This window comes from Rissa tridactyla, chromosome 2 (assembly GCF_028500815.1).
Source record: "Rissa tridactyla isolate bRisTri1 chromosome 2, bRisTri1.patW.cur.20221130, whole genome shotgun sequence".
Classification (NCBI taxonomy): Eukaryota; Metazoa; Chordata; class Aves; order Charadriiformes; family Laridae; genus Rissa; species Rissa tridactyla.
The window spans coordinates 164256522-164280520 of NC_071467.1; the positions used below are offsets into that span (position 1 = coordinate 164256522).

At 43.1% G+C, this 23999-nt stretch overlaps 1 protein-coding gene across 2 annotated transcripts in view; it reads left to right on the forward strand.

Moving 5' to 3' along the window:
• Window positions 1-23999, forward strand: part of LOC128905075 (vasoactive intestinal polypeptide receptor) — a 117091-nt gene that overhangs the window by 16597 nt on the left and 76495 nt on the right. For both annotated transcript variants that reach the window (XM_054190540.1, XM_054190539.1), the window contains exon 2: window positions 21763-21859. In XM_054190540.1, coding sequence (XP_054046515.1) covers window positions 21763-21859 — 97 coding nt within the window. The remainder of the gene's footprint in view (window positions 1-21762; window positions 21860-23999) is intronic.

Sequence of the window (23999 nt, forward strand, 5' to 3'; positions counted from 1 at the left end):
GAAAGCACTTTCCTCTATTTTCTATCCCTTTCATATGCTGCATTTAATTTTGTGGAGCAAATCCTGGAGCTGGGCTAAATCTAGGGGACATTTAACTACGTTTATAGAAAGTGGGTGCACACTTAGAAGAAAATAAAGATGTTTTCCTGTTCACTTACATTGTTCGGTCTTATCTGCTCATGCTGTTTAGCTGTGGCTGAGATGCTTCTGTCAAATAACTCTAGTAACAGCTGTCTGATAGCAACTTGTATCAATGAGGATATGAATGACAAGTGTCTTTCCCAAAAACTGAGGTACAAAAAGAGCAGCTGGACTAGAAAAGCAGTAAAGTGATAAAGACCATCCAGAACTCTCAAAGGTCTTGCAGATTTATTTTTTTTTAAGGTGTTATTTTATTTTATTTCATTTCTTCACCCACACGAATATTTCCAGACCGTATAATCACAATTATAGTCTGGAGTGTCGCTGTAAATAGATGGGGCAGGATCTCTGAGTTTCATTTTCCTTAAGCACTTCGGGGGGCTGGGTTTTGGCTGTGTAGCTGGACAGGCATGCTGGGAGTGCGCACCAGCGGATGGCTCCTTGCCCAGGTTGGGAAAGCTGTGGAGGAAGAGAGTTCCCTCCTCGCCTGCGGTCTTCTGAGCATGTAAAGCACATCAATTACAACTGGCAGTAAATGCAGCTATGATTATTGAAATAATAGGCTTTATATCACTCTCTTCAACTACCTGAAAGGAGGGTGTAGAAGTGGGGGTCGGTCTCTTCTCCCAAGTAACAGGCAATAGGACAAGAGGAAATGGCCTCAAGTTGTGCCAGGGGAGATTTAGACTGGGTATTAGGAAAAATTTCTTCCCTGAAAGGGTTATTAAGTATTGGAACAGGCTGCCCAGGGAAGTGGTTGAATCACCATCCCTGGAGGTTTTAAAAAGACAGGTAGACATAGTGCTTAGAGATACGGTTTAGTGATGGTTCTTGTCGGAGTTAGGTTGATGGTTGGACTAGAAGATCTGAAAGGTCCCTTCCAACCTAGGCAATTCTATGATTCTATATGCCTCTTAATAAGGTACTGAGATTTGATTTTAGGCTTTGTCGCTTCTTTTTCTTCCTCACCCTGTGCCACTGCTCTGTCTCCTGTGTGATACCCTTGATCCTAACTGCGGGAATTTAAGGATGACATGAAGAGACAAAGCTGCATTTCCACACGTAGAGAAGCCGCTTTTTGTCAGAAATAACCATAGCTTGATAAACCTATGAGGGATGCACAAGGGCCACGTGTACCCCAGTGCCAGTTTCATTGTGATTTAAAAGCATTCCAGTCTCGTTGTATGTCAAAGTGCCATAAATTCTCTTCTACAAATAGCAGTCCTCGGTAATGTGTGCAGGGCTGAGAATGGGATGTTTTGGGCAGGAAGAAACCCCTTGAGGCAGGAAACCCAGTTAAGGGAAGTTAATGGCAAGAACCAGATGACGGTGAACACAATTTTTCATTGTGGTGGGCAGGCACAGGCTTCTGAACGGTATGTTCTCATTTTTCACTTGTCTAGCTGGTAGGGTGTGGAGCTGGGAAGAGCTTCTTAAGGACTCCTCAAATATGATGCTTGTTGGCAATAGGCTGCACTACCTTGTCTGGAAGATCTTCCCTAGCTGGAGCAATCTCTGCCATGGCAGTATGAGCTTGTGCCACTGAGATGCATTTTCAGCTCTGAACGTAGGTGAGCCTCAGGGAAAAGGTTAAATTCTTCACAGGAAGAATAAAGAAATTGGGTTGTGAAATCCCAGCACTGCAGATATGTTCTGAGTCCATGTTCCCAGATTAACACCCAGATGAGTCTGATAAGCCACGTACAGCATAACCTTCTTTTATACGGATGGGGCATCTAAGATAGCAAGTGGGTTGAAACGCTGTCTCTCGGCACATCTGCTGTCACAGAAATTGCACAATCCATTTGTTTTCATTAGGTGAAGTACATCCAAATAGTTCGTAATTGTCGTAGGCAGCCAGAGTTCACTGTGTCCCCAGTTCAGTACTGCAAGCCTGGGCTTGTAGGGTCCAGTAAACCCAGAACTGACGACATGGATGTTCTTGCTTTGAAGACCAGAAGATAGCAAAAAAAGTGAGAATGGTGTCTCTTCCCTGGAACAGCAGGACAGCTCCTTCGTTTGAGATGGATTTCTTTCAGCTGTACGCTGGGGCAGGGGAAGAGGTTGTGCAAAGGACTGATAGGCTCCCAGCATCCTTCATTCTATCTATCCTATCTTCCTTTTCTGTGCAATCAAGATGACTAGTTTCCTGATGAAACCTTGGGGATAGGCAGCACCCAGTGGCTCCAGAATTGTCAATATGGCTTTATCTCTTCTTGATTCATGATGTGAATATTTAGACCTTGATCAGGCCTTTTGTATCAAAAATGCATTAATCAAACACGAGTGCCCCTAAAGTGGAGTTTGTAAGGACTTCTGTGCAACATTTCCTCTTCTTGAAGTTCAGAACACTATTGAGACTTAATTATTTGAATGTGTTTTTTTCCAAACGTACACCAGCAAGAGCAAGTGGGCTTCCATGATTATAGGCCAGCAGATATTTCAGAAAATCCAAGTGGAATGTAACGTCTCAGTGCCTGGGCCAAGGTCTGACATCAGAAACCCAGGAAATTTGTGCAGTTGTAGCTATATTAAGATTAGAGTAATCCCTGATGGGAAGGGTAGATTATTTTGTTTGGCTGGTTATTGAGAGCAACTAATTTTCACCAGTTACCTTCAGCAAGTTGAGTCCAACAACCTGTTTCTGATAAAGCATAACTCAATTGAACACTTCTTTTCAGGAGCTGATATGGACAAATCAGCACATCTGTTTCCCCTTGCCCTAGCTATTAATCGAGACACCTTGGAGAGAGTTATGAATTTGCATAGATTTCCACTTTGCATCCCATTTTGCCTTTCTCTGCTAGATTGAATTGCCTTTCAGTAGAGTATCTCTGAAGACATTCAACACCAGATTGAGTTGCCTAAACATAGGTGTGCAGTGTCTACTGAGATAACGTTATAGTGAAGGCATCCAGGTCTTGCTCCAGAAGAATGTGGACCTCCTCTAATTGCTTTTATGTTTCCTTTCTGCACTCTCCCTTGGTCTTTATTGCCCTTTTAAAATGCCTGACCTTAGTGTCACAGCACAGGTCTTTCCAATACCATATAGAAAAGGAATATTATCTTCTTGTACTTCCTTGCGGTTCAGTTTATAAAGCAAACAGTTGTGTTAGCCTGTTCTCAGCAGCACGTACTGGGAGTTCACAATGAACTATTTATCTTTTTTCAATCCTCAAATCTTCCACCACATTACTTCTTTACAGAATTCAGGCTACCATACTGGAGGTCTGTGCTGAATTTGCTCTTGAGTGCAGTTTTTGCACTTGGCTGTATTCAAACAGACCTTCTCAGCCAACTATTATAAGTGCTCTTAGGTGAAAGTTATCCAGGCCTGCTGATTTTAAATGTTTATCTCTCGTAGATGTTAACATCTGCTTTTGTTACTAATGGACTGGAAAAAACTTCTTCATCATCATCAGAAACACGCACGTTGCCCTGCTACTTTCCAAATACAGATCAAAATCACACGTTGAACTTTCCTCTACTGGCCTGTAAGATTTTGTTTGTTGTAATGCTTTTACAACAAACAACAAAAAAGCTCCCAAAACCCAACAAATCAAAAGTCCAAAACAACCAACCAAACTAAAAACCCCTGAAAATAATAATTTCTCATTAATGTCTTATTCTTACCAGCTGCAGGTTGTTCCTGATGTCTTGAGGTTCCCATGTAATGCCTCTGAGCTTCATGCCCTTCCGGTTAGTAAATATTACTGGGTTTGGGTTGTTGGTTTACTTCTTTATTTCCACTTCTGATCCCTCCTTTTCATTCATAGTTGAACTGAGATTAGGTTTTACTCAAAGTTAATCATTTGGATTGGGAAACCATGCTTGGCTTAGTTGGTTATCTTTTTGGCCACTTGGCCCGTCCTTCCAGAAGAGCTGTGACCCGTCTCGCAGCACTGTGTGCAAATAGGGCAACCAAGGACAAGTGGTGAAAGAGGTACCCAATCATCAGGCTGGTGCCTGGCCATCAGGAGGAGAAGGTTATGTGCCAGGTCGAACACACAGATCACAAGAAGAGTGAAGACAGTTTTTATTACAGAAGCATAATTTGGGGGACAGTGGGGATATTGTAATAAGGTACCACAATGCACTGGAGTTGCTTTCTGGAAGATAGATCAGAAGTTGGAGGTGGGAAAAGATGATATTATCTCAATGACACAATTCTGAAATTGTAGGCATACATTCCCTGAAAAGGTATGAAGGATCCACAGAGAAGTGCACCTAAGTGCAGCAATTAATTTGCTACAACAATTGTTTACTCAAAAATCAACTTTTAATAAACATTGTGATCAGTGCAGTGAAATTTCCCACAGTTCACAGAGAGGATCTGAGAGGGGAACTTCATTCATTTCACGGGGAGAGAGTTTTAACATTGTTATGAACAATTTAAGTGCTGTTTCATTAACAGTTTTATGGTTAGTACAATTAATAATACTAGAGAAGAAAAAGAAACGTGCAAATGGGGATCTCCTGTTTGGTATTATTGTTTCTAGAGATATGTCTGTGTTTATGGAATATATTCCTATTCATGTGACTTGGATGGCAAGCTGCAAAACTTGGCTGGGTTTTGTCAGCTAATGTTTTTAGAAAATTCCTGGACTATGTTTGTTGTGTGTCCATGCTTGAATTGTTACTGTGGTGAATGCCTCTGAGGGAAACCTGTGACTTCCAGGGGTTTGTAATGTGGCCAAGAAACCTCTGCTCAAGGTAAAACTTTGGAGGGAAGAGGCACTGTATTTTTTTCAATTATTATTTTTATTTTTTTTTATGATGCGCCTTAAGTGGTTTAAGATGCCTTGGGTTTTGTGGTCATTTCCCCTAAGTATTTTGTGTCTAGAAACTTTGACAGCAGCTTGAACTATTGCAGAGGGATGTTTAACAGGGTTTTAAATCTGCTTGTAGTTTCATCTCTACATACATCCAGAGTTTCTTAAAGCCGTGACATTTATCCTCCTTGGATGGACACACTTGGCTGGACTTGTTGTTAGAGAAACAGAAAGTGCATATGAATGGCTTAGCAGGTGATGTCTTATTTCCCGTTGCATCCTGAATTAATACTCTAACGAGACAGTGGTGTTGGCTGGGGATTGCAGGTGAAGATCTTACACTGGTTGCTGTTAAACTACTAGGTAAGACTTCGCTTACATGGGAAGTTGTTGTAGGCAAAAAGGTGAAGGAATATCACAAATATTGTGATATATCACACAAATGAACTAAAAGGGCCCAGGCATCTGGGCAGGAGGGACAGCATGAGGAGCTACAGCCACCTCAGATGAAGTCAGATGCTTGGAGAAGCTTTCAGCAACCTGGGAAGAAGAGCAAACGTTGCAGCTGGGCGACTGTTGGCCAGAGCTGACACCTACCCAGAGAGAGTGTGTGTTTGAACAGGGAGTTCAATGTCTTGGGGCTGCAGGTGCACCACGGCCACTCCAAGGAGATCTTGCACACCTTTGCCCACAGCTCCTTGGAGACTTGCGCTGCTCACATCAATGCTTAGCACTGTTGAAATCTCAAAGACAGGTCAGAGTGGAAAACAGCCTTTTCAAGAGCAGTAATGTATTGTGTTAACAGTGTCCCCCTCCGACAGATGCTGTGTTCAGGTCTGCTCACCCCAAGGGACAGAGAGGGTCAGATGTTGAGGATGACTCTGTTTAGAGGATGATGTCAAGGTCTGTTGGTTGACTGGTCCCGGTCGGCTGTACAAACCCTGGGGAAAAAAGTAAAACCACAGCAGAGATACCTCCTCTGCAGAATAATTTCCCTGGTTACCTCCATTCCTTCAACGTTCATTTAAACCTCCTGATGTTTGATGGCAATTCAATCCTTATTTATAATAAGGAAAGTCCCAAGTACGCTGTGAAGCCCACCTGTCTGGGAGGCTCTCAGTGAGGTTCACACATTAGAGCTGCTGGGCTTTATAAATGGAGATGAACTAAACCGAGGAAATACTGGGTTTTTTTTAATAAATTTTTTTATCAATTACCATTATTTTTGCAGGGTAAAGCTGTATTTTTACCTTTCTATTTCAAAGTGAACTTTTAAGTCCAGGAGATATTGGAACCTGTTGTGGCACTTAGGGAGCTGGAAGGTACAAAGGGGGATGCCCTTTTCAGATAGCTTTTCTGCTCCTCCTCTGGAATGGAGGACATTATTCCCTGTTGTTATTCCCCGCGGTTTATTTGTCCTGTTCAGCTGTAAGTGACGGTGCAACACAAAGTTCATTGGAGTGTGGCATTCACCTACTGCACTGATATTACCGAAATTTGCTGAAAGGTGATTTTGTTCCTAAGACTTAGATAAAGGATCTGGAAGAATTACCCTTTGTTCCTACTTCTGATGAAACTTCTTGCCGTCCTTGACTTTGTGAGCTTCTCTTCTCTGTCTGCAAAATCAGGATTTCTTAGTCTTTTTTTCCTCTTTTAGTTTTTTTTTTTTTCTTTTTCCCCCACGTCAAGGGTTCAGAGGAGGGGCTGAACATGTAGGCAACCCCTTTTATGTTTGGCTGCTGATTATGTCAGGCTGCAAGTAACATAAACAATAAACTGGAACCAAACTTTTGTTTGGGTTAAAGGAAAAGAGACAAGTGATCCCTGGTAGACTTTCAGCTGGAGCAGATGTGTCTATTTTGGGGTAAAAGCCCTTGAAGAAGCCAGAGAGAGTCCAGGCAGGGCCAGAAGAATGACGAAATGTCTAAAAAATGCTGTCGGAGAAAAAACTGAAAAAACTGGGGATGTTTATTCTGAAAAAAAAAAACAAAACAAAACCAAAAACACAGAAAGGAGAAATCCCAACTTGTCTTTAAGTATGTGAAAAGACTACTGCAAGTAAGAAGCTGGGGCAGGGGGCGGGGGTGGGGGTGGGGGCAGGAAATCTGTTCTCCAGAACCAGTCTGGGTAGAACTAGAAATTTGTGCCTTAAATTGAAGGCACAGAAATTTTGTGTTTCACAAAACAGACAAAATCTTTCTGATGGTGAGCAGAGAGAAGCCTAGGAATTGATTAGGGACTGTAAGGACACTGTGGAGTCTTTGTCACTGGGGACATTTGAGAAAGAATGGGACAGAAGCATGTTATAAACCATTACTGGGACTTCTTACATATCAAGCGGGGATAGAATAGTTGGTTCCTTATGGACCCTCCTAATCTTTGTTGGTTTTTCTTTGCCCTCAATCTGTGAATGTGATAGCTAGATTGATAAGACTCCCAGGAATCGCACCTGCTCCCTTTTCTCTTGGCCAGCTTGAAATCATTTTCACCCAGTATCACAGACTGGGTGAGGGGTAAGGGACACCCGGAGGTCATCTGTTGGACTGTGTTAGACTGACCATCTGCATAGCCCCAAACATTAGTTTCTGCTTTGGACCGGAATGATTTGAAGACACTCTTCCAGTAAGTCACGCCAGTCAGTGTTAAACCATTCCCAAGCAGTGCTTTACTTCTAATCCACATTTGTCTCATTAGAGAATTCAGTCACGGGAATTTGTTAAGCCTTTTTTTTCCCATTAAATAGTTATCCTTGGTAGGAAATCTTCTTATGGTTTAGGCACTTGCTGGTTGTGATTGATTAGACTTCTCTCTTTCTCTCTCTCTCTCTCTCAGTTTAGACGGGATGTTTTGTTTTGGCACTAGCAAGTTTTCCAGACCTTTAATCATTCTTTTAATGCCATTCTTAATGTTTGCTGACTCAGTTAGCCAAGGTGTATGTTGTGCCAGCTACCTGGAAATTAGGTGAAATCCTGGCTGTTTCCAAGTCAATATAAATCTCTTTGACTGAAGTTTGTGTCTTACAATTTACTCTGCAAAAATGCTACTACCTCCCAATGCAAATTTACTGGTTATTATTTTTAAAGGTGAAAAAGTGGACAACTAACTATGTGGATGACCTTTTGCTGCATAAGACATAGTGATATGACTGTTCTTTGAGCTCAAGTTGCATTGTCCTCAAGGCTATATTCAAAAGGTACTTGAAGAGTACTTGCCAATAAGACAGATTTCTACACTACGATAACTCACACCTATGTTACTTGGCTATAATGTTGGATGAACTTCCACCAGTTTACGAGTGGAGACAATTTGTTATTAAGGCCATGGTTATGTTATTAGCTGGAGGCATTATACCAATGTCACTAATAGAGGATTCAGTTTTTCTGGGGCTCAGGCTCTTGCGTTCAGCTTGCCAGAGCATCTGACTGTCTCAGGTTTTGTTCTGTCAAACCCAGAAATCATCACTCAGTACCACTGAGAGATTATCAGTAGATTCCTAGGCTATATTAGGAAAAATGACCGCTCTTGTTACTGGCTTTGTGCAGAACCATGTTTCTTTATGTATGCACTGGAGGGCTGAGCATCAGTCTGAAATCACCCCATTTCATAAGGTTATTTGAGAACTGAAATCCCAGCGAAATCAAAGGGACACCTGAAAGCCTCCTCTTCTGTTATTCCATATTATATTCAGTGTTTGAAAGTCATACAAGACAAAGGAGGCATAAGCAACAGGTAGGATTGATTTCTTAACAGTAGTTTCCCTTTCCTCCCCTCTTTCACCCTTCTGGAAGTGAATGCAGGGGAAGTAGAAGTTCCCTGTGCTTCTCACTGATACACTTGCTGCTCAGCATGCTACTGCTTGTCTCTCAACTAGTTCAGTTTACATATTTGAAGGAGTTTTGGGGAGTCAGCAATATTTTTTTTGCCTTGATTTCATACTTTCTTCCCCAGAACCAAAGTTGGGTTTAGTTGCTATATTTCCCCCCCCCCCCCCACTTTTTCCCCCCCCCACTTTTTCCCCCCCCCACTTTTCCCCCCCCCTTTTTTCCCCCCCCCTTTTTCCCCCCCCCCTTTTTTCCCCCCCCCTTTTTTCCCCCCCCCTTTTTTCCCCCCCCCTTTTTTCCCCCCCCCTTTTTTCCCCCCCCCTTTTTTCCCCCCCCCTTTTTTCCCCCCCCCTTTTTTCCCCCCCCCTTTTTTCCCCCCCTTTTTTCCCCCCCCCTTTTTCCCCCCCCCTTTTCCCCCCCCCCTTTTTTCCCCCCCCCTTTTCCCCCCCCCCTTTTCCCCCCCCCTTTTCCCCCCCCCCTTTTCCCCCCCCCCTTTTCCCCCCCCCACTTTTCCCCCCCCCACTTCCCCCCCCCTTTTTCCCCCCCCCTTTTTCCCCCCCCCTTTTTCCCCCCCCCTTTTTCCCCCCCCTTTTTTCCCCCCCCCTTTCCCCCCCCCCTTTTCCCCCCCCCTTTTTTCCCCCCCCCTTTTTTCCCCCCCCCTTTTTTCCCCCCCCCCTTTTTTCCCCCCCCCTTTTTTCCCCCCCCCCTTTTTTCCCCCCCCCTTTTCCCCCCCCCCTTTTTTCCCCCCCCTTTTTTCCCCCCCCTTTTTTCCCCCCCCTTTTTTCCCCCCCCCTTTTTTCCCCCCCCCCTTTTTTCCCCCCCCCTTTTTTCCCCCCCTTTTTTCCCCCCCTTTTTTCCCCCCCCCCTTTTTTCCCCCCCCCCTTTTTCCCCCCCCCCCTTTTTTCCCCCCCCCTTTTTTCCCCCCCCCCTTTTTTCCCCCCCCCCCTTTTTTCCCCCCCCTTTTTTCCCCCCCCCTTCCCTTTTCATCCCTTTTCATCCCTTTTCATCCCATTTTTTTTCCCATTTTTTCCCCTCCCTCCTCCTGGCTTTCCAGCATTAATGTAGCTAACACACAGGACTGCAGTTTCTGGGGCAGCCGTCTGGTATCATTGCTGTCTCTTGATTTGATATGACCAAGCATTCAGCGTCAAGGGATGCTGGAGAGGAACCAGGAAAGATCAGGCTCTGGATGACAAGTTGCAGCACAGGTGGGGTCTGCAAAAGCATGGAGGAGGTGGCTGTGAAGGGCTAATTAATCCTGATTAATACAGAGGGACCAGCATCATCCTTTAAATTACCCCTCTCTGTCCCTTTTTAAGGGCTCTTGCCCCCAGCTTCCATTGTAGGCAGATCTGCATTGGACATTGGCAGGCGTGTGAGAAGACACGTATACCACCCTGCTCACCAAGAGTATTGTCCTCTATGGGGATGTTCAGAAAATGCCCCAAGAGGGGTTTGCTAGAAATAGAGACCAAGGGGAGAAGAGTATGTTGCCTATAAGAGTATGTTGCTGGTCAGCTTTGTTCTATGTGGTCCAGCATCCTTCAAGTTCAGTCACCTAACAGGTCCTTCTGCCCTGTCATTTCCAGCAGAGGTTTTAGATTCTCATGGACCTTTTTGTTGGTAGTTCCCTCTTTCCTCATCTTTCTGTCACTGCATTTCATTCCATCCTTTATACTGTAAAGCCTGATACTGTAAAAGATTCTTAACTAATACCACTGCAGACTTCCCTGTGGTTCTGTGTTTCTGCCTTCATCCCAGCCACAGTCTTCATGCTTACCCACTTCCTTAGTATCCTTCCAGTTGTATTAATCCCCATATCTATCGTTAAGGCAGTCATTTCCTTTTGGCATGCCATCAGACTATTTACTGAAGTTAGGAAAGATTAGATCCACTGATTTTCCTCTCTCCAAAAAAAAAAAAAAAAAAACAACCCAAACCACCCCAGGAATCTTATCAAAAAAAGCTATCAGTTACAATCCCATGATTTACTTTTGATAAACCACATTTTGTATTTTATCCAAATCCGTTTGCTACCATGCTTTCAATTACTCCGTCCTTCAAGTGGTGTTCAAAAGTCCTGTGTACTTTTGTGCTCGGATTAACTTGCCGATAGCTGTCTGGATCTTTTTTTTTCCCCTTCTTCTTATATATAAAAAAGCATTACATTTGTTGACTTTCAGCCAGATGGTACCACTCCCACCACCCAATCTGAGCATGTTGTTCTCTTTTGAGTAGCTTTCACCTCATGTATAACAGTTTCCTTACCCTTGTTTGCCTTCCCAGTCAGCCTTGTTGTTGTTCTCAATTATTCAAGCAATGTCATTTTCACCACATGTAACTTTTTCACTTTTTTATTACTAAAATTATATTTTTAACTCTGATTCTTTGGAAAAGCCAGTGAACAGAAGTGGGGGGGGTGGGGCTGCATGTGAGTTCTCGTTTTCTGGGGCTATGTTTAGTTTTGTCTTGAATTTCAGCATTTTGCATAGCAATCTCACTTTTTTTTTTTCCTTTTGTTGTTCTCTTTTTATTCGTATCACTGAAAGACATTTTCTGCCTAGCTGAGTTGGTTTTGACACTGAAGGCAAGACTTCTAGCAGTGCTCAGAGGTTTGATGCTCCTTGTACTGCTCTGATCATCCTTTTCTTCCCAGAGCCATCAGCCACTCTGTCTGGGTGTTCTGATCACTCCTAATGTCCAGCTCAGGTTTTATCTTCCTAATTATCTAATCTATTATTTTCCTTATATTTGATATTCCTCATATGAGACTTGGAGTCTTTTCCTTGTCCCACGGAACAAGAGCCAGCTCCTTTCTCACTCTTGTTTCCATCCAAATTCTTCTTTTCTCTGCTGGCTCTTTGCTGGCTGACCAGCATATTATGAGGAGAACATTTAAATATTTCATATCAAGCAGGACACCTCTGACAGAGTTGGACATCAGCATAAACTAGCACATGGAAAGGTCTTTTAGACCTGAAGCTAACAGCCAAGCTGGGATGGTGAAGCCATGCAGGAAGCGAGGGTGAGATCCTTGCTTCCTTAAAGCCATAGGTGAACTCTTTCCTGGCCAAGTCTTGCCATGTTCAACCCATGGAAATTGCCACTGGGTTGCTTTGATTTGTAATACAGGTATTTCTAGCATCTGACACTTTGCTTTGTTCATTTGTTTCCCTTGACACTCAGCTGTGTACTCAACAGGAGTGACAGTAGTTGAGATGTAGCCCTGTCACAGCATCCTTGCATTCTGGAATCTTGAGTCTATTCTGAGCATTATTAAGAGGAAGGTGGTTGGCATTGTCAGAAATACTAGATGTGACCCTCATGCTCCTGGGAAAACATCAATGCTCTCTTCAGGTGGAAGTGTTGCATGCATTCCTGGTTTAGACAGTGTATGTGAGCGTGTGTCATGTCATATTTGTTAAATTTTTGTGTGTGTCTAAGGCTCTTAGGCTCACGTTACAATCTCTTTAACCTGTAGCTTTTAGTCCTTTTCAGCCAGGAGGAGTGAAACCATATTTTGATTTATTCCCATGTTTTCATACTGATCCTTCACACAAACCACTCAAAATTGTGCAGGGTGAATGCTGGTAGTTTCAGCTCTCTTTTACTGTCCCCTTCAGGAATCTAAGTCCCTCCTAAAATCTCCATCTTCAGTCAGCCCACCAAGTCCTGATGATAATATGTTCCTTTTTATCAATTGGTCACGTTTTCTATGTAGACTAGCCATTGGGCACAGTGAGGGTTACCAAAAACAATCTCTGCATCCAAAGCTACCAAACATAAACATAATTAACAGCTTTCCTCTAGGAGAGCTCTGGACAACCAGACAGTGGTTTCCGCCATGTTCTGTTCTTCTCAATCAAAGCTGTGTCCGTGTGCAGGTCCAACCTGGGCTCTCTTAGGAAAGGATCTCTTCTGTTGCTCTCTGCATTTTCTCCATTCTTGTGAATCTTCGTTCTTCATGGCAGTGATGCTCCCTCGCTCTCTGTCACACCTTTTAGTGAGTCACTTGCCCTTTTGCTTCCTTCCATACTCAACCAAAGAAGGGAAGAATGGCCTTGTCCTCATTTTGTTGAAGATGGTGGCTCTTGTGCTTGGAGTGGCTCCAAATCACTGCGGTAGTTTTGACTCCCTCATTATTAAGAACAATGACTTGATCCTTTGTTCTGAAACACAGCCTAGGCAGGGAGCTCATCCCAGTAGGCTCTTCTTCCTGGAAAACACGCCTGGATGCTTCAGACTGTCCGTGAAGAATCTTTCTATAGAGAGCTCTGATTCTTTACAATGGATGCTTTATAAATCCATAAGTAACTTCCTCAAACAGAGCCTTGTTGACTGAATCACTTCTGCTTCATTTGAAAGAGGGAAGACTCGTTTCTTCCTGATCTCTGAATGAAACAAACTCATCTTTTGCGAATATCTTTGTATTTTTTGTACGCTGCCTTGTAGGTAATGAGTCTTTTTGAAGTGAACTCTTTGAAATTAGATGCACTTACAGATTGTTGCAGGCACATACCTGGATTTCAATAGAAAGCTTTGAATAGTGGCACACATAAGCCCTGTTAGGGGCACTTTTTCACTATGGGGAGTGATGTATGAGTAGTAAAATCATCTTGGAGTTGGTCCTAATCTAATAAAAGATGTTGAAGGTATCGATAGCCAAGAAGGTTAAAACCTTATCACCAACTGAATTATAGAAAGGCACTGTGGTGACTGCAGGAAGACATGCGCTATAGGAAGGATTATAATATGTGTGTCTTGTTTCTTGTGTTTTCTGTTTCTTGTTCCTTTATCTCCTCCTGGTTGCTCTTGGGGAAGTGGTATGACCTTGATAAACCTGTGCTCTGACCCAATTTCCTTTTTCTTATGGTTGCTGTGCCACAAGATTGGAAGATCCATGTCCTACAGTCATTTACTGTTTATTTTGCTCAGGAAAGTTTCAAGCACCGGGTGCTCCAAATGCTGAATGTGTCCAGTTTTGACTGCTCACCTGGAGATGCTTCAGCTGCTACACTTAAGCGAGGAGAGGGCACCCAGTAAATGCCAAACCCCCCTTTCATCCATATTGCTAGTGCCACTGAGCTTCAGAGTGCCTGCGCTGCCAAGGAAAAGCATACCTGGGACACTGGCTGCTGTAACTTTGCCACTTTGCTGTTCAGTCCTTCCCTGACTGCCTGAAAACAAACAAACAAACAAAAAAAACCAGCCACAAAATCCTAAGCTTGCAATGAGAAGCTGGGCACAGGAAACACATCGTCTCCAGAGAGCCCTTGAGCTACGGGTGAAGTTGCTGCTTATTGCAGCTGTGAGGATTTCCAGCATGAATGGTGGGCAAGCCTGGTGTCCATCATTCTAGCCCTTGCTTTACTGATGGTGCAGTAATGCTGGATTAACGCTGGGTTTCTAGACATTCTCAGAGTTTTCAGTTCCCCTAAAAGTTAAAAGGAGCTGCCCACGCCGCTAACCAAAACTATTGTTCCTCAAACCAGACCACTGCAGTATTTCTGAGAACTGGAGAATATCCAGCTTGCTTTATCCAGCTCCCTGGTCATAAATTATATCCAATAGCCAGCTTTGCAGGAGGCTGTTGGGGTCCTGTTTGCCAAAGGTTCTGTGTACGTGATGCGTGTACACAGCTCCCAGGCAGTGGGAGAGGCCTAGGGGATGACTGAGAACATGAAGTGCAGGGAAGAAACCACAGGGATTTCACTGTGGTTTTGATCTTATTTTGTCACAGCCTCCTGTGACACTGAACTGCCCACTTACATGCTTGGATTCCCCCAGGGTGTTGCTATAACTGCTGGTCTCCATTGCTCTGGATTTGGGAATCCCTTCTGCTCTACACCCAACCCAGAGCCTTACAACTTTCTGGGGCCATCTGAGTAGATCTGAGTTCAGTGGCAGGTCTTCAATATTGTGGCAGGTGGACCTGGTGGCTAGTAACCCCTGGGTTGGTTTTGGGAGGAAAAAGGTCAAAGGCCAGCAGTTCAAGGAAAACTGCAAGTTACTTTGCTGGCCTCCAATTTCTATGGAAGTCAGATAGTGGAGTCCTCTCCTTTCCTTTCATTCCTGCCCCTGTCTACACTTGGGATAATCACTATTGTTCCTTGCTTATTTTTTTTAAATCACAGCAGAGATATTATAACTTTTTGCTCTGAATTGTAGCTCTAAACACCATAGATTTCAGTGTTGCAGTATCCCTCTGTTTCTGCAATAGCCTTAACTGAAATTCTGCATCTGATCTTCCTGGAAAGGAAATTCATACTTACGCACTCCAGCTGATAATTTAAAGTAAGGAGCTAAATGTGCTTACCCAGCCACCGGAGTTGTCTCCTATTCAGTTTTGGGCATTTACTTAAGTGCTGCCTCTCTTTTAATCGCTATGTGTCATTACACCGGTGCCAGGGTGTCTCACTTCTTCCTTAAGACCCTAATTCAGCTCTGCTTTTGAAAAGAGGCATATACAAGCTTGTCACTAAGGAGTTAAGCAACACAGCTGCTCAGCTTCCCTTTCCTTCTTGTTCTCCAGGCTCTTTGCAAAACACTCAGCACATGTTTCCTTGATCTTCCAACCCCTCACACAGAAAGGGGACAATCAGTCTAAATGAAGGCCTCCAAGCTGCTGGATTGATTTGGCCGAGTTGCCTTTGTTTAACAGGGCCTGTTTAGATGAGTCGGAAAAGAACATCTGCTTTCCTTGTCAAATGATAGATCTGTTATTGGCATGATTATATTTGGCAGGAGCATAAAATGGAGTGATTTGAACAGTGAAGTGAAAGTCAGGATACTTGGGTATTTGCCTGGACCTCTTTTATTTGGAAAAGTCTCCTAGGGACACATGCTGCTACCCGTGCTCTGAGAGTCCTTTACTCATGGCTGGGCGCAGAGTAATGTATTTACAACATGAGTAGAGGTCACAGCAGAATATAGGTTGCCTCTGCTTAAAAAGATTGGTTTTGCAAGTTTCTTTATTGATCCTACAAAGGCCACATGGGGTGTTCAGTATGTTTTGAACTTGGTCTTATCTCTCAGTTTACGTCTGTGTTACTGATGTCTAACATTTACTTGGTCTTGCTGTCATGACATATTTATAACATGGTTTGGATTCTTAGACAAAGGTCCATTAGAAAAGTAAAAAATTGTAATACTCCATAAATACTTTTTTTTTCCCCCCTCTCAAGACCACCGGAGCTTTTGCAGCTTTTGTTTGACAGTGTTATTGTTGGAAATTGTGTTACCCGCCAGTGTAGATAAAAATCCTGTGTTGGTGTCTGTCTTTGGTCCACTCCCCTTGCTCATTCTTGCACTTGTACACAGTATTTTTAGGAATAGGGTTTTTAGGAATAAACCTGTATTTTCCTGAGGGCGTTCAAAAGGAAGAAACTAAAAAGAAACCAAAAATCTAGTTTTAAGACAGAGGTGAATGTAGTTATGAAAGAAATCAAAGCTGAAGTTGTTGCATGTGAAGTTCCTTCAGTCCCGTGTTCCTGCAAATAATGAACATAAATGAAAAGCCCCTGGACTTAAATTAATGGTCGAATTCTTCTGGCAATTAGCCAGAAGTAGTTCCTTCTGGTTATGCTACTGAGGCTTGAAATAAGACCTACGTGCTAAAAGCTTTCATTTCCTTTTCTGTCCACATGAAAAAGGCTTGAGAAACTTCATCTCCACCTCCAGCAGCGACTGAAGTCGTGTTATAGAGACTGTAGGAAGGTGACTGATGCTCTTGTCTTATACCATTACTACCTCCACAGGAGCTTTGGGGGGTTGGACTAGATGACCTTTAAAGGTCCCTTCCAACCCAACACATTCTATGATTCTATGATAGTAATGGTATAAGAGATCTTTGTTCAGGTAACTCAAAGTGTACCCATGTGTCACTGTTGTGTAGGCTGTGGGAGCTGAACAGAAATGGGTGAGGTATGTGATTTCATCATCTGTAGGCTTTTCAATTATATTCCTTCCTTGTTTGACTCCAAATCCTATTATCACTTTGGTCACCCTAGTCCTTGTCTCTTCTGGAGTCTCCGTATGGTGAGCTCCAGGTGAGCCCGGGAATACGCTGGAATCAGGAGAAAAGAAGGTGCTGAGGTTCACATCACTTCTTGTTAGCTCATACTCCTGCTTACCCACAGCTGTGGCTTCCCTGTGAATCCCACCTGCCTTTGAGGAGTTGCCATGTGAGCAAATGATTGGTCCGTGTTTAGCCAACAGCATAGATGAGAGTAAAAATTTCCGCGGCACCTTCAGTCTGTGACAATCCTTTGAAATGTGCTTAATTAAAGTGCGTCCACAATGGCTTTCTTTGCAGTAGCAGACTGCAGTAATCCTCTAACAATTGTAGGGATCCAGCAGGAAGGAAAACTCTCATTAAGAAAGACTTTGGGGATAAATCCACATGAGAGTTGCTGCAGAATTCAGAGCTGCAGGAAATAGCATCCAGAAAAACATTCCCTTCATCCTTCTGCTCAGGGCTTCAGAGTGTATGCAGGAAAAATTACCTCTGATGAACCCACTGCAATTTTTACGTGGTATCTTGGGCATGCCAGGAGGGCTTAGTGAAGGAGGGTTTACTGAGTTTCGATTTCAGCCACAACGGATATGCCCAGGAAAGTGGATTGCTGTTCACTAGTTGATGTTAATGTGAGCCAACCAAAGCTGGTCATGCTTTCCCTTTATCTACATTTTTTGGACAGGAAATTGTGAATTAGTGTAGTCCTCAGTCGCATGTCTGCTTGGCCAGTCACTGGCTGCAGTGAAAGATGCCAAAGCCCAAAATCTCTGCCTTTTTCACAGGAAGAAACAAACAAAACAAAACTACACAACAAAAAAACAGAGCTGGGGAAGAAGTAAAGTGAGTTTGTATCAAGCTGTCCGTAAAGTCTACTTCAAGCTTTTCTAGGAGGAATACACCAAGGAAGGAGAGTTATTTAGCCTCTCATCCCAGGGAAGATCCCCCTTGGCAGGCAAGGCTCGAAGATCTTGAGTGGTCTCGTCAGCCATGAGCATTTTCTAAACTGGGAGGTGAATTAAGGCAGCTGAACTTGTTGCTTTGCTCACCATCATGCCAGCTGAACTGTTGACCTACCAATAAAAAATGACTTTTCTGTCAAAATCACACCTGTCTGTTTCCCAGTAATGCCCCAAACCGTGATTTTTTTATTTTTTATTTTTTTCAATTTCAGCTGCCTTTGTTAGTCTATAGCAACGATGGTTGTGATATGTGAGGGTTATTACTGTCATCACTAAGAAGGCAGAAGGAGGGTTGCTGTGATTCTTTGGGTTATTTATTTACTTGTTTAGTTAATGTGGAAAATGAGCCATAAACTAGAAGGCCTCCAATGTGAGACTGTTTGTTGACCTTGATGATTCAGTTAAAGGTCTTTAGACATTAAATTCACACATCACTGACCTTCTCCAGCTGAATAGTAGGTATTTTAGTTTGAACTGGTCCAACTACAGTCGGTGAAGTGGGATGAAAGCCTTCAGGGCTGTTGCTCGCTAGCTCTCTGTGGACTAGAAGGAATGGTAAAAAACAGTTCAGACTATATATAGAGCTTTTACACAGCTAAAATGATGGAAGATGTGTCCCACTGAGAGCAAAGGTGAGATACATCTCACTCTTTCTTTCTTTCTTTCTTTGTTTATAAATAATAGAATTATTTATGTTGGAAAGGACCATTAAGATCATTCAGTCCAACTCTTAACCTAACAATGCCAAGTCCACCACTAAACTATTTCCCTTAGCACCACGTCTACCCATTTTTAAATACCTCCAGGGATGGTGACTCCACCACTTCCCTGGGCAGCCTGACAACCCTTTCAGGGAAGAAATTTTTCCTAATACCCAATCTAAACCTCGCCTGGTGCAACTTGAGGCCATTTCCTCTTGTCCTATCACTTGTTATTTGGGAGAAGAGATTGACCCCCACCTCTATACACCCTCCTTTCAGGTAGTTGTAGAGAGCGAGAAGGTCTCCCCTCAGCCTCCTTTTCTCCAGGATAAACAACCCCATCTCCCTCAGCTGCACCTCGTAAGACTTGTTCTCCAGACCCCTCACCAGCTTCATTGCCCTTCTCTGGGCTCGCTTTAGCTCCTCAATGTCTTTCTTCTAGTGAGGGGCCCAAAACTGAACACAGTACTCGAGGTGGGGCCTCACTAGTGCTGAGTACACTTCCCTAGTCTTTCTGGCCACACCATTCCTGATACAGGCCAGGATACTGTTGACCTTCATGGCCACCTGGACACACTTCTGACTCATATTGCATTGGGCAGCTCTCCAGCCACTCTTCCCCAAACCTGTAGCACTGCATGGGGTTGTTGTGACCCAAGTGCAGGACCCAGCACTTGGCCTTGTTGAACGTCGTACCATTGACCTCAGCCCATCGATCCAGCCTGTCCAGATCCCTTTGTAAAGCCTTCCCACCCTCAAGCAGATCAATACTCTTGCCCAACTTGGCGTCATCTGCAAATTTACTGTTTGTTTGCTTTTAAGTATCTAGTACTGTTCTAGAGAACTTAGTAAATATGAGGTTGCTGGTTTGGAGTTGGCCTATCCAACATACAATTTACGCAATCCTCTGCCCCCTGGAGTAAAATGTTGGCCACAAGGGATGCCCTAGGACATCTCAACTGAGGTTAGATAGGTCTATTCAGGAGACTAAATCCCACCTCAGCATCTGGCTCTGCTTGAAATCAGTGCGGATCAGGGTTCCTGATCAGTCAGGAACCTGATCCTATTCCTTCAGTCAATGGAGCCACCAATTGCTTAAAAGCTCACAGTAAGTCAGCACCAGCACTACAAAAGCCAAGATCACGTGTATTCTGGTGTTTAAACTGTTGGACACTTTTTCCGGTGGTTTGCCTAACATAGACATCTTTCTTCTTGGACTGGATGAAAAAAAGATGAGATTTTTAAAATTCTATCTATAATTAAGTTTACTTGAATCTATTGTGAGCCCGCTTTTCAGAATATTAACGATGAATCAGCCTCTTTTTTAGTTTTGTTTTTTTTTTGAAAGGTGATAAAATATTTACACAAAAGTAAATATTGGGCCATTAAGGTAAATGTGCAATCAACCAATTTAGATGTGTATTTTTAGTGAAGAGAAGGTGCAGCAGTTAAGTACTTGCTAATGGGCTTGGTAGAAAATTTACTGCATAAAAAAAATATATTAAAATATGTTGTAGAAGTACACAGTGCTTTGCCAACCCTGATCAAAGTTGGAGCTGTATGAATTAATTTATAAAGTGAAAACTTGAGTTATTTATAGATGTGAGATGAATTTGGCAATAGTTTAAGTCCAGAGAGTTAAAATTTTCCTTTGAAAAAATCAGAATGTTTTGAAAACATTTCAATCTTTACTTTTACAGTAACTGTTCCACAAATCTCTCACGCTTCCCCTCATGCTTTTTTAAGGTTAAAATAAAAAGGCAAGAAGCAATGTAAATCAAACCAAAATGAATTTATGGTATTTTAGATAAGCCAAGATAAAATTTCCTAAGATTTGTTTCCAAGACAACTCCAAATAATTCCCCCCCTTCTCATATTTGTTTTTTTTTTTATTATTATTTTTGACTAGAAGACCACATAATTAATTGTTTATACACTACTAATCAAGGCCAATTCCCAACCTAAAGGAAATTACAGTCTGAACAAGACATGGAGTGAAACAGGGAAGAGAGCAGGCTGGGTTAATAAGAAATGCTGAGAATAAATTTAATGTGCTAAATTATTTCATAATTTTAATCCAAAGGGCAATTTACATCAAACAATTGTTCCTTCAAAGGATTTCTGGGCCTTCTGTCTTACAAACTTGTCTGGCAAATATATGGACAGAGAAATAGCTCACACATTTTGCAATGAGACATGAAAAGATCTTTTCTTCCTTTTCCTTTCCCTTTCCTTTCTCTGCCTGTTTCAGGTGAAAATATATGCTTTTTTTCAAAGTCCATCAAGAGCGAACACTGAATCAATCACTTCTTACAGGCAAAAGCTCATCCCATGTCCTCAAAATCTGACCCTGAAGCTCACTCGTCTCATGTTTTTTTCTGCATCAAAATTTAACAGTGGTGGTATAAACTCAAACCAAGACTTCTGCTCCTTCACATCATTCCCTTCTTGCCATCTTGTTGCAGCTGAGCTTCTGCATAGGTTTCTCCTGCTGAATGCTGTTTCCAATCTCTTTGAAAGAGATGGGGGTTTCTGCAGCACCGTTCATAATAGGACCTCAAGTTCTGCTTGCAGTTGCTAGATCACGAAGCAAGGTGTTCCCTCTGAGCTGAGAGTGTGTTGTTGACAAGGGGACGCTGTTATGTGACCCGTTGTCCAGCTTCTGCTTCTTTTTGGGAGTGCAAATCGTTACTTGCATATTTTATGATTGAGGCAGTTTATGAATTACATGTTGTAAGGAGTCCACGATTAATTACCTGAACATTTAAAGCCAATGTTGTGTTGTTACAAACACAATGTAATTATGTCTGACTGAGGAGAAACCACTTGGGGGAGAAAGTCTTGTCATTGGGAATTTCCTGCTTTTTAGCTCCTTGATCTCCTAATCTGCATCAGAGATTTCATTCTTATTTGATTTGGGTTTTGTTTTGCTTTGAATTAGCATGAGCCAGGAGGCAGGCCATGTGAGAACGGGGAGAATAAACCATGTAAGCACAGATCCCACTGCTCTTGGCATGAATATTAAAACTGCTATCTTCCTGCCCTAGATAGCTGTTGGTGTTAGGTTAGTCAGGCAGGGTTCTGAGAGCATAAAGAAGAAGAATTGCTCCTGATCTTCAGAAAAAAATAGGTGGGTTTTTGTTTTTTTTAAGGAAGGCATGGAGGAAAATACTGTTTTTTCAGTAGGCTCTCGGTTACAGTCACTTCTCTCAAGCAAACAAAAAATAAGGTTGCATGCGTATCCCCATTGTGCGGTGGCCCAGGAAAGCTTAGATGGCCATGAATCCCCAGGAATGCATCCCTGAGGATAGATGGGTTTTCTCACTCTCTTCTTCTCTACCCTTTCTGCAGGCATCCAGCACACGTCCGGAGTGCAGTATCATGCAGGAGATTGAAGAGGAGCGCAGCCAATGCTTGGCAGAGATTGTTGGGGATAATCAGACTTCAGGTATGGGGTCACTTCTTCCCTCCCTGGCCTGCAAGCCAACATCACCCAGCCTCACATCTGCCTTGTCCATGTCATTTCTCACCCCTTCTGCTGCTGGAGCAGGGCAGTCGCCCTAGATGATGTTGATCTCTTACGTTAGGAGGGAGAGAAAAAGGTACTTCCAAAGTACAATCCAATCAACCGAGAGTTTAAATAGCTCGCTGGGGATCACTTGCTGCCTCCCAGCTGGGTAAGCCTAGCTTAGGTGTCTCAGTCTGTTTAATCACAGTCAGTTATCCGTCTCTCTCAACTGGAAATGCCTTAACCAATTTTTCCCTGGATCTAAAAGCTTGAAGTTCTCATATCCTTCGTTTGCTTTTCAATGGAAGTCATGGCAATCTTCTTCTTCTGTTGAACTGCCCTCCCAACCCCAGGCCAAAACTGTTCCTGTCCTGGTGGTGAAGAAGAGGAAGGAAGGGTGTGCTCCAAAGCTGCAAGGTATCTACAAAGTTGGGTGAGGTGGCTGAGATCCTCTCCTTGCTCATGTGACATGGAGCACACACCACACTGGGCAGTCCTCCTGGAAGGCTGTCCAGTTGCCTTAACCCACTCCGTGCTTCAGTGATCAGGAGAGGAGGAGCAGGTCAACGATGCCATGTTTGCCCTCCAGCCTCCCAAGGTTTCTCCATCCTGGCCTCAGGCAGCAGCCATGGCCCTGTGCCACCCTCAAAGAGCAGGCATGGCACACCATGCATTGGGCACAGCACACCACGCGTTGGGCACATGGGGTTTCAGAGCAGGAGAGAGGCTGCAGGATGTTGCTGTGAGCAGAGGAGCTGCAGAGCAACCTGCGAGACAGGACACGGGTGGGTGATGTTGATGGGTCTACACTAACACAATTGCCCAGTGGGCAGCCTGCAGAGAGCTTGAGAAATTTTAACACAGCCACCCATGCTCAGTCTTAAATTGTAGATAAGTGTAGCAGAGAAAACAAGCTTTTGGTTTTGATGCTGTCCCTTCCCATCCTGTCCCATCCCATCCAGCAGCAGTGCTGTCAAAGCCTCAGGTTGAGGCATCAAGTTGGATCTCTTCCCCTCCAAGTGCCTCCCTCAAGTTACAGGTCCTGGTTTTGTGAGCAAAGGAGGTGTAGGCACCAGTGGTAGGCTGTCAGGCTCCGAAAACAAGGGATGCCATTGCTGGGGGAAGGGGTGGAAAGACACTTATCCTGCTTGATATTTGTATCTCATCTCCTGGAAGAAGATGTCTTCTCATCCTCTTTCACTTGGCATTGCTTGCAGTTAGGCTACAGACTGAAGGACTCTTCTGCACAATGCTTCTTAATGATAGAATAGCATCCTGGGGACAAGCTGATCCCTGGAGGAGTTTTACTGCATGCAAGGATGGCTTTTGGCCCCTGCTTTTATCTACTAAGATAAGCTTTTCTTTGATTCAGAAACTATTTCAAGTGTCCCTGCACAGTTAAGTGGAGTGGTTTGAAGAAACGTTCTCCTGGAATCCAGTAAAGAGAAAAGTCAGGATAGTTTAAAACACTCATCTGAAAGCCAACTAAATGCTTCGTTTAATTTTCATGGACATTTAAAGAAATTCTATTAAATACAGTGCATTCAAAATAGAAGAATAAATGCTTGAAGTGTTAATATATTTTTCTGCTTTTTCAGAATTATTTTTCTCATGGGAAAGTTTAATCCAAAACAGCTTTCTTTTCTCTCTATTGAATTAAACTGTTGAAAATATTTTTCCCAATTATGATGTAAAAACTCAGTCATGTTGCAAGCCCTTAATGCTCAAGCATTAGCAAGTATATAAAAATCCTTTGGAGTTTGTTTTTCATAATGGAATGCTGAAATATTGGACTGGGATAATTCTGCATTTCCACCAGTCACTACCCATAGTCATTAAATGGGACTGATTCAGACATTGCAGTTGTGAGCAGCATAAAATTTGTTTTGTTCATGGAGATGGTACCTGCTACTGCGGAGTTAATGTCAGATGTCATTTATGTATGTCTGCATATTCTGTGTAGAAATGGTCATTGGTGACATCCATGTGGAAAAAGCGTGGACACAGCATGTGTCCAAACAAATTTTACCATGCAAACTGTGTGGAAAGCAGTTGGCATCCATTTGCCTCAAAACATCAG